The 11,018-nt window shown below is 40.0% G+C and overlaps 1 protein-coding gene across 1 annotated transcript; it reads left to right on the top strand.

The window, feature by feature from the left end:
* The first annotated feature begins 4,166 nt into the window (after positions 1–4,166).
* On the top strand, positions 4,167–9,090 carry LOC118581970 (cystatin-related protein 1-like). The gene is made up of 4 exons (XM_036184360.1): positions 4,167–4,379; positions 6,646–6,756; positions 7,510–7,623; positions 8,974–9,090. The coding sequence occupies exons 1-4, from the start codon at positions 4,167–4,169 to the stop codon at positions 9,088–9,090; spliced, it is 555 nt and encodes a 184-aa protein (XP_036040253.1).
* The last annotated feature ends 1,928 nt before the right edge of the window (positions 9,091–11,018 follow it).

Raw genomic sequence — 11,018 nt, 5'->3', positions numbered from 1 at the left:
TCTGGTTTCTGTCTCCTTTGCATTTTAATTTCCTTCTCTCTCTTTGGGGTCACAGTCTAGAAGCTTGGATCTAAAATAACACTTTGAGACTCCACAGAAAATTGATAAGATTTCAGTACCTTCTGTGTCACAGGTTTTTCGCTTGCTATGTTTCACCAGTCAAGGCAGCAACTGCAAATCCCTGGTTTGTGGAGAGAGCACATTTCCCATGTTACAAGTGATGGATTGCAATTATCATTGAACTCCTTCTCATAGCCATGGCAGAGACATTGCTGTCATGAACTCAGAACCGTTGACATCCCCAGATGCCTTCTCCAGATTATTCCCAGAAACATTCTTTCATGGACATGAGAGATGGTCACTAGAAAATCTAGGGTACTCCCACTGTCGTCCAGGTTGTTCATGTAGATTTCATCCATTTCTCTGTCATTGGGTGGTCCTTGGGACTTTCCTAGGGTCCCATTTTCTAGGTAGCTTCCCTGGAGTTGTGTAGCAGTCTAGTCATCTTTGTTTTACATCTAGTATCCTCCTATGAGTGAGTACATACCGTGTTTGTCTTTCTGAGTCTGGGTTACCTCACTCAGGATAATTTTTTTTCTAGATCCATCCATTTGCCTACAAACCTCATGATGTCATTGTTTTTCTCTGCTGAGTAGTACTCCATTGTGTATATGTCCCATATTTTCTTTATCCATTCTTCAGGTTGTTTCCAGGTTCTGGCTATTTCAAACAAAGCTGATACGAACATAGCTGAGCAAATGCCCTTGTGGTATGATTGAGCATTCCTTGAGTATATGCCCAAGAGTGGTATAGCTGGGTCTTGGGGGAGATGGATTCCCAATTTTCTAAGGAAGTGCCATATTGATTTCCAAAGTGGCTGTACAAGCTTGCATTCCCACCAGCAGTGGAGGAGAGTTCCCCTTGCTCCACATGCTCTCCAGCATAAGCTGTCTTCTGTGCTTTTGATCTTAGCCATTCTGACAGATGTAAGAATGCTTGAGACGTCCCCAGAAATCCACAATGATATATCCTCTGTAGTCTGCTGGCAATGGTCGAGAGAAAGCCTGATCTGACCTAGTCTGGTGATCAGATGACTAAACACCCTAACAGTCGTCTTGGAACTCTCATCCAATAACTGATGGAAGTGGATGCAGAGATCCTCAGCCAGGCCCCAGGTGGAGCTCCCGGTGTCCAACTTTCGAGAAAGAGGAGGGTCTGTAAGAGCGTGAATTGTTGAATCCAAGATTGCAAAAAGCACAGGGACAAATAGCCAAACGAATTCATAGCACATGAATTATGAACCAATGGCTATGGAGGCCCCAGCTGGATCAGTCCCTCTGGATAAGTGAGACCATTGAATAGCTTGATCTGTTTGGTAGGCACCCAGTCTGTGGGACCAGGATCTGTCCTTAGTGCATGAGCTAGCTGTTTGAAACCTTGGGCTTACACAGGGACCCTTTGCTCAGTCTGGAAGGAGGTGACAGGTCTGCCTGTACTGAATCCACCAGGTTTCAATGAATCCCCAGGGGTGCCTTTATCCTGGAGGACATGGGAATGGAGGGGAGGGGCTGGGGGGAAGGTGGGTGTGGGGGCGGGAGGGGGGAGGACAGGGGAACCCATGGCTGATGTATAAAATTTAGAACACATAATAATAAAGAAAAAAAAAAGAAAATCTAGGGTAAAAACCAAAACAAAACAATTTAGAACAATGTTTAACATCTTAAAGAATGCATATTAGGCAGTTCCTAACCATTTTTATGGACAGAACCCTCAGTAACAAAAAAATAAAAATTTTCCAGTATGTCATTATTATGCCAAATGTGTGAGCTGGTCTTCTTCTGTTAGATGAGCATCATAACTTCACCAGCCAGATAGAAAATATTCAAATTATCATGAATAAAGCATGTGTTAAAGATAACATCAGACTTTGAATCAGGAGAGCATTACTGCAAAACCAAGATGCAGAGACCTGGTGAAATGTGTGATCCTCCACTAAATTAAACAACCAAATTTCAAATTGTGGAAAGGAATATTTGAGAAAGATTTGGTCCTTTGTCTATTTGATATATGAAGTTTAAGTTATTGTCTGGTTGTAATTTATATTATTTGTGGCTGTTGTAAAGGGTGATGTTTCTCTGACTTCTTTCTCAGTCCTTTTATCATTTGTGTATAGGAGGGCTACTGATTTTTTTGAGTTGATCTTGTATCCTGCCACTTTCCTGAAGGAGTTTATCAGCTGTAGGAGTTACTTGGTAGAATTTTTGGGGTCACTTATGTATACTTTCATATCATCTGCAAATAGTGAAAGTTTGACTTCTTCCTTTCCAATTTGCATCCCTTTGATCTCCTTGTTGTCTTCTTGCTCTAGCTAGAACTTCAAGTACTATATTGAATAATGGGGAGAGTGGACAGCCTTCTCTTGTTCCAACCTGGAAACAACCTAGATGCCCATAAACTGCAGAATGGATTAAGGAAATGTGGTACATATACACAATGGAGTACTACTCAGCAGAGAAAAAAATAACAGCATGAAATTTGCAGGCAAATGGATGGAACTAAAAAAAAAAATCATCCTGAGTGAAGTAACCCAAACCCAGAAGGACAAACATGGTATGTACTCACTTATAAGCGGATTCTAGATAGAAAGCAAAGAACCATCAGACTGCAACACACAGAACCATGGAGAATATATATATATATATATATATATATATATATATCTTGGGGGACCCTAGGATGACTGTGGCTTATAATAAGCTTTGGTTTTACTCAGTTACTGAGCAAGCCTCAATGAAACATTTCATTATTATCGTAAGAATTTATACTGTATCAAGCTGATAATAGAAAAAAAAATAAAAAATTCAATAAAAGAAGTAGTCACAATTATCAATGTTTTATAAGTTGATTGTTTACACATAATTCCTTTTTTTAATTTATACTTCTGTTTGTGTAATTCACTAAATTAGTTGATGCATTGGGCAGCTTTTTGTTACTCTCACAGAAAAAAATCTAAGTAATTTTTTCTTTTTTCCTTCTTTTTTTTCTTTTTCTTTTTCTTTTTCCTTTCTTTTTTTTTTTTTTAGACCTGAGGCTCGAACCCAGGGCCCTGTGCTTGCCAGGCAAGTGCTCTACCACTGAGCTAAATTCCCAGACCCTAAGTAAATTTTAAGAGAGGTAACTTTTCAATTTTTCTTATGGTTTTAGGGCACTCATTCCAGGACTTCTTTACCCAGGGACTTTATGTATGGGACAGATCTGAAGGACATAGAGTAAGTACATTTTCAAGTATTGTGGTTATAATAAATTAAAAATTTCAATTTAAATAAATAAATAAATAAAGGGAAATTTAATGGAATACCTGGATCTTAAGAACAAGCATTAGAACCGTATCCAAATTTAATTCTAATGTATTGTTGTTGATATTAAATATTAATATTACATTATTAGCATTAAAACAAAAAGGGCAGTATAAAACTGTTCAGTGTTTTGGAATTCTCAGTGTCTACTGGTAAGTAATAATTATATTATATCTTATGTAATATTTCTGCAAGCCTTCCCAAGGTAGTCTCCCCCAGGTTCATTCACATGAAATTTATCTGTAGGCTGTGTGATTTGGCTCAGGAATAACTCCTGGGAGTATGTTGACTGAATGGTGCTTATGAGTCTTAAAATATAAAAGAGTATATCCTTTCCAAAGTAGAGATTAACTCTGTAGGCTGGCAAAGAATTATCACAGGAAGATAAAAGATGAGATTTGCTTCAAACCCTGATGTAATAGAATGGGAGGTATCCCAGATATTGAACCAGGAGCTCAGGGACACCAATTAATTCTAAGACACAGGTAATCCAAGAGTTATTTTAGAAATTTCTGAAGAAATAAAAAATGAAGATTCAAGTTTCTGATGGCCAGACATATGTTACCACTACAGAAACCAGGGTGAACCTAAACTGGAGAGCTGATAAAGAACTGGATTGTTGGGAGGGCCTGTGTTGGGAGGGGGATGATCTGGCAAAGACAGAGATAAGGAGGTAGAAAAAGACGGGTGTATTTGGAGGGTGTGGCTAACCATGGCCGTCAAGATATAATACAGTGTGGCTCTACTTGCCACCAATGAACATTGAGTCCTCTGCTTTGCTGACTCACCAGCTACATATTTGAGTAGACCATGGGCAACACCCTATGGAGCTCACTGATTCTTCAGGCTACCTTGATCCTGCTCCTGAACTCCAGTCATGCAAAGACAAAGTACATTGGTACAGCAACCACAAAAAACTCAGCAGATATTACTGAGCAACTTGCATTGGATATCATCAACATTATTTACAACCTCCACAGCAATGGTACATACCTCAGCAAAGTAATGATCAAGAGACTTAAGGTGAGTACTTGTCCTAACGTAAGAGATAGTATGGACTTGTCCATAGAAATATTGCTCTTTTCCTACTCTCAGCAGCCTGCTCAATCTTGCTTCAACCACATATGTGTACCAGTGTAAAATGTTCTTTCATTAATACCCAAAGCTCAAGGTAGGGTTCATCAGATTATATATTGAAGTATGCATACTTCTAAGTCAAGCTGTGTCCATAGGATTTTTGTATTTATACCTAAGTCTTCAAGGATCTCCTAAAGGATGCTCATAATTGGTTCAGCAGGAATACTAGGCATGGAGTTTTACATAGAAAGTGCTACTCTCCCTGTGATTCTATTTCAAGGTGCCCACTATCAGAAGGAAACAACAATATAGTTCAGGGTAACATTTAGGTGTCTCTTGGGTTAGCTCCCTGGCATAAACACCCAGTGTATATCAATGAATTAATGACCACACAGAAAAACCAACAAAGACAGTGGTTACTGTGGAAGGATCTTTTTGGTACTCCTTAACATCTTTTAAACATTTTTTATATTTATGAGTATTTCTCCCCCCGCCCTTCTCTCTTCACTCTCTCTCTCTCTCTCTGTGTCTCTCTGTTTGTGTGTGTGTGTATGAGTGTGTGTGCGTTTGTGTGTGTGTGCTTGTGTTTGTGTGTGTGTGTGTATGAGTGTGTGTGCGTTTGTGTGTGTGTGTGTATATCTGGGTACTATTTAGCCAGGTCCATATGTGGAGGTCAGTAGAAACCTTAGAGTCAGATATTTCCTGCTATCATGTGGATTGTAGGGACAAAATTATTGATTCAGGCTTGCCAATCTTCAGTAAAGATGGCAAGCATTTTAATTTACTGAGCCATCTTGACAGATTCCCTTAAATATCTGATTATTGTGTCAGAGTAGGTTTCCAGGGAAACTAGTTTAGTGTCTCACAGCAGACCTATGGACAGTTCATCCATCTCTGTAGTATTATATGTAGTTATGTTTGCTGTATCCTTCTTGCTGTTGCTTAGTGCTGGGTATTTGGTTATGTATGTTTATGTGTACTGATTTTCTGAATATCTTTTGAAAAACAATACCCTGTATGCTTCAGGGAGAAAATAGTATTCTATATATGATAGTGTTTGTTCCAGGAAAATAAGAAACAGTGTACAGATTCAGATATACTTACCTTTACATACTGTTTGCTGATGCACACTGATGAAAACATCAAGAATAGTCCCTGTGCCTGCTGCTTAGTTTTGTGTATGAACCTTGAGGTACTTATCTAACATAGGTATTGAGGATATAGGGTCTATCTCAGTGTTGTGGCCAACAACTGTTTGTTATGGTTATGTTCAGCCATGAATCTAATGTACAATGATTGTCCCCCATGATGAGATAAGGCTGTCATGTTTTAGCTTTCTTAGTCTGTAAATGTACACTGTCATATCCTATACCGAAAGAGCATAAAGACATATTTCAGAGAATACATGTGTGCCCTTCCAATTTACCATGTAGGATCATCATTTGTGTGGATTGAATGGAGACATCTGAAAGAATGATGAAGGTTATTAAGCAATTCCACTTAATGGTTTTAAAAACTAGGACTACAAACCAACATGAGAATCCTTCTTCCCCTATATAGAGTATCTGGTTAATGATATAGTAGCAGAAATTATGAAACAAGAGGCTGAACTCTGAGGTAAATACAGTGTATCCTAATTATAGGGAAGTAGTTATACACTGTGGGGGAGATGACCACCATATAGGCAGGCAATGTCAGAAGGGTAGACAAATTACTTTGGTTAATTTCATAAGCAGATTAGTGACATTTGTTGAGATATAGGAACATCAACATCCACCTAGAAAGATGGGCCTTTCAAAGGCTATACTCTTTTGGCATGAAATTTCCCATTACATAAAGCATCCCATATTCTTCTGTCAACTGAAGTGTGGAGACTAGGTGATAAGAAAAACAGATTCCTTGTGTTAAATGCTGGGATTATCAGTGATGTGAAGGTGAGTAACCTGCCTCCAGCCTTCCCAGACAAAACAAGGATTGCTGTTTCTTGTGTCTGTAGTCACCAGGGTTATCCTCCCCATAATTAATCCCAGAGTTTTTGCTTCTGTGACTAGATTAGGGAATGGTTTGTCACCCCTACAGTGACTGTAATTCTGTAAGTTCATAAGTGCAAACATGGCCCCATGGCAAGCCATGTTGCCTGCAGAAAGAAACTCAATGGTTTCTTGTAAATTGGGCACTAGACTAAACATAAATATTATTCTTTTTTCTATAGGTTGTAAGTAATATGGCCAATGGTCGAGTAGAACTAAGACCAACAATGTGTACCCAGGCTGAATCTGTCTTAGATGAATGTCCTTTAAAAAAGAAGCTCCTTGTGATTCAAGTATGTATTTGATAATTCCCAAGGGTCAGTCAAGCATTCAGAGGGTAAATGGACTTCTGTTTTTATAGATATATGGATATGTTGGGAGAATCTTTGAGTGCCAGTTGGAAAATGTGTAGTAAAGCAGTGATTCATAAATGGAAACTGTTTCACATGGAAGTATATAAAGTTAAACTAATGCATTTGGGGGCCTTTGTTTACCAGAAGAGATGTATGTGCACAAATGACTGAGTTTCTATGTGTGTTTACCATTGAAGTCTTCAGAGTAAAAGGACAACACCATTGCAGGGACACTATTTATGTTGAAAGAATTAGTTTAATCACAGCAAGAAAAGCTGCCATGATCTCCCTCACAGAATGGAGCCTAGTAAAAGGCCAATGCTCTGCAGTCTGCCCCAGTACCCCACTTTCTTCATGCCTATGTATTCTTTTTCCAGTGTCCATAACATACACTGCTAGCTGAGCCTTCAATTTCTGGTTACACTGAATGGGCTGTTTCTCTCATTTTCCCTTGCTTCTTCTTCCTCATCAGCACAACACACCTTGTCTAAGTTGCAGAGAAAACCAAGCGCAAGGGAGGTGTGCAGCCATCTCTATGGAAGATGTGTTTTGTATGCTGTATGCATAATGGTTCTTGCCACTGAGGAATTCTGGCATGAACCCTGAACAAATAAATATCATCCATAACATAAAGCTACTGCACACATGGAAAGTAGTCCCAGTACAGTAATGAATCCTGTTCTTCTCCTAAAGGAAGGTCATATGATAATTCAATACAGAAAATCAGAACGAAGGCAAAGACTATGCAGCAAGTTCCAGTCTGAGCTGTCCAACTGCCCCTTCAGTGAACATCCAGAACAGCAGAAGGTATGCTCATGGTTCACAAGAGAACCTCTAATAAAAGCAGAACATGTGAAAGCAAGTACCTTTTTATGATATCTGAGAATTGTTTTGTTTATGGTCTATGTGCAGGAGGTGAACTTATATTCTTGTATGGGGAGAGTGTGGAAACAGTCAATAGATAATCACGTTGGGTCATATATATTTCCTCAGAAACAGCACTGTGCCTATAGAGGAGAAAGGGTCCACCCATGATTAGTTTTTTTAGTTTATCTTGTAGTTTAGGTACCGAGAGTATTTAGGGGTTGTGGCCCATTTGACAGGTGGTCAACAATGGAGATGGTTGCTTGTGAGAAGGGATTCTGTTTCCTCTTAGGTAAACCCATATTACAGACCACACTGCAAATATTTGAGGCAGGTCATGGATGGAATCCCTCTTGCTGACTCCCTTCTCTCACTACCAACTGTTCGCTCAGATCATGGGCTGCTGGAATGCCACACACTGGGGGTAATATTTCTCATTCTGTTAACCCTTCCTATGCACTCCTATTTTTGTTGTTTCCACCTGCTATAATTCTTCCATGGGATACACTTTGTGGGTTGACCATGTGATGGAGGTCAATAGGCCCCAACCTCAAGCACTCATGTGCCATACAGCAGATTGCAGAACCTCTTGAGATCTGGAAGGAATACATTAATTCTGGTTGACTGTAAATTGAAGTTATATTGGTTGATCATTGAACAGATAAGCTGGATGTCCTAAACACAGCAGTTCTTGAAAGGACCAATGGGTCTCTTGCATTATTATTAGCATATTCTCTTTCAATTGTAACTTTACTGATGGTTCATCTTACTTCTTGTTTTCAGAGAGAATTGTGCTCTTTCAGGATCTACACCCATCCCTTTCGTGGTGATATGATTTCCATAAAATTCAACTGCCAAAGTGTACGAGGGTGTGAGCAAGACTGTGCTTTGCTACCATCTTTCACACACATTTCTTGAAGAACTTCAAAACTCAGATGGGTCCAACAGCCCCTATGATCCATTGTGTAGATTTCAGGAATCCAATCTGCAATCAAGTTGTGCATGCCTAAAGAACTTTCCACTCTTTCTTTTCTGCTCTATTCATTCATTTTCACCATTGCAAGCCCCACATGGCCTGCCTGTGCATTGATCAATAAAAATAGAGTGTGTCTAATGTCATTGGATTTTGGCTTGATGCTTTCTCATAGTGTGTGGGGAAATGGGTCAGAAGGTCCTGAGTCAACTTACCTACATTTGTTACTACACCATTGCCTGTAGAAGTGAAGAGGGTTCAAAACACGCAAAGAACAAAAAGGGGTGGCATATATAACCCATGTGCACGTCCTTCTGCAGGATGAACAGGAGAAAAGGAACTTTGATTTTCACCCTGGAACCTTTATGGTCACTTTGAAAAGGAGTCAGAAAGTGAAGTATGTAGTCAGTATCACAGATGATGCAAGTGTCAACTGAATGCGGAGACCTAACATGGTGGAGAGCATGCTTTGTTTCTCAAATTGGCACAGGTTCAGATATAACAGTTAATGTCCTCATATGTTTGTGAAGAACTTTACATAACTGTGTGTAAAGTGTGTGTGTGTCTCTCTCTGTCTCTTTCTGTGTGTGTGTGTGCATGTGCATACATACTTGTGTATAATTGATAAGGAAAATACTAATCAGCATTTGAGACAGGGTAATAGGACCAACAACCCTGAACATCCATGCTACACACCTTGGTCGACTAGGGGTGATTTTTTTTCTTCATACCCGCTGTCCAGATAGACAGTGGATTTTGACTTCCTACATAAAGACTGAAATATAGTAGACTTTCTTTTATCTCATAATGGGTCATATTTTCCAGCTACAAGAACTCTGTGCCATTAGACTGTCAGATGCAATGATTACCTAATTTGTTTTAGTATAACAAAAATTTGGAGGTCAGAAATTGAGCTAAAAACCTGAAAAATGCAAGGAAAGCAGAGCAATTGGCTGACCCTCTCTCCATGTTTTTCCTGAAACCCCCACAGTAGAAAATCCTCAGAACTCCTCCTCATCTCTTCCTGTCCTCTTTTGCTTACTCCAAAATCATCCAAGAATTTTATGGCTAATCTGGGCATCCAACTGCTGACTGTATCCCTTGATTCAAGGTTGCTTTGTTGTCAGAGTGGATTGGCTACATAGACTGTTCTCCTGAAACAGTGCCACCTTGGTTATAGGCAACATTTTAGTGCCCTGTATGGAAGATGATCCTCATTCTCAGAGTCCTCTCTCACTGTCCTTCCTTCATTGTAGCTCAGATGGAAGAAGCATTCATACTTTGCCTGCAGAGACCATTTCTTTAATCAATTTTAGCTCCCAGTTACCTTAGGAAGTTTTCCTGGGGACAGTATAGATAACCCTGATTCAAAGTGAAAACAGGAGGTGCTACTCTGAGAGCTGCCTGCCAAGAATTCAAAAGATTCATAATTTGAACAACAAGGGTTATCATGAATAGATACATCCTCTTTTGGACACAGGAACTACCTATTCTGTTTTGACATCTCAGTCAGGTCCTTCAGCTTCCTCACCAATTTCTTTTATGGGGTAGACAGGATCCCTTTCTTCCCATTTAAGACCCTGACACTTCTTACAATCTTGAAGTGCAATTCTTCTCACACTCTTTTTCTGGTCATACCTGTTTACCTGCACCTCTGCTTGGTTGTAATGTTCTCAGCCATTTTTGAGGCTACACTCATCTTGGCCTCCACACTCTCCTGAGTACCTCACAGATCCATTCATAGGGGCCTTCTTGATATGTCAACCTCTGCACCACCTTCAGGGACACCAACCAGATGAGGATTGGCAGGTAGACTTCACTCACATGCCCACACATAAAGAACTCTGTCACTTCCTATGGTTTACACCTTTATCCTCAGGAAAGGCTGAGAAGGCCAATGGACTCAACAAACAACAGCTGTCACCAAGTTCTCCATTGAACTCAGGTTATATTGGCCCTCCTCTTTTCCCATTGCCCCTACAGACCTCTGGGCCACCCCACACTCTCCTATAGATTTGAACCCCTTTGAACTCCTTTACAGAAGGCCCTTCCTCCTCAATCACCACCTCCCAGCCCAAACTCCCCTACTGCCTGGTTACCTCCTCTATGTCTCTCTTCTGAGGTTCCTTCTCCATTCATATTGTGATCCTCACCATCACCTTGGCTGCCAAGCTTCTGGGACATCCATGCTGGTATCATCTCTTCAGGCTCAAGCAGGCACCTATTCAGAATACATGGTCTATCCATCAGCTTGGACCCTCTATACTCTGGTTTTCCAAGATGGTCCCGATAAAAGGCCTATCTGCTCTCTGCTCTATACATTCATCTTTACAGTACATATAGGGCAGATATTAATGATCTATTT

This window comes from Onychomys torridus, chromosome 4 (genome assembly GCF_903995425.1).
Source record: "Onychomys torridus chromosome 4, mOncTor1.1, whole genome shotgun sequence".
Lineage (NCBI taxonomy): Eukaryota > Metazoa > Chordata > Mammalia > Rodentia > Cricetidae > Onychomys > Onychomys torridus.
Note: the sequence above shows the minus strand (reverse complement) of the source record. Positions and strands in the feature narration are given on the sequence as shown.

Excerpts from the sequence above, each read along its gene's own strand:
- LOC118581970 (XM_036184360.1), top strand. The coding sequence starts at position 4,167 with ATGGGCAACACCCTATGGAGCTCACTGATTCTTCAGGCTACCTTGATC. Across the intron at positions 4,380-6,645 it reads TAATGATCAAGAGACTTAAG|GTTGTAAGTAATATGGCCAA; the intron begins GTGAGTACTTGT and ends TTTTTTCTATAG. Across the intron at positions 7,624-8,973 it reads AACATCCAGAACAGCAGAAG|GATGAACAGGAGAAAAGGAA; the intron begins GTATGCTCATGG and ends GTCCTTCTGCAG.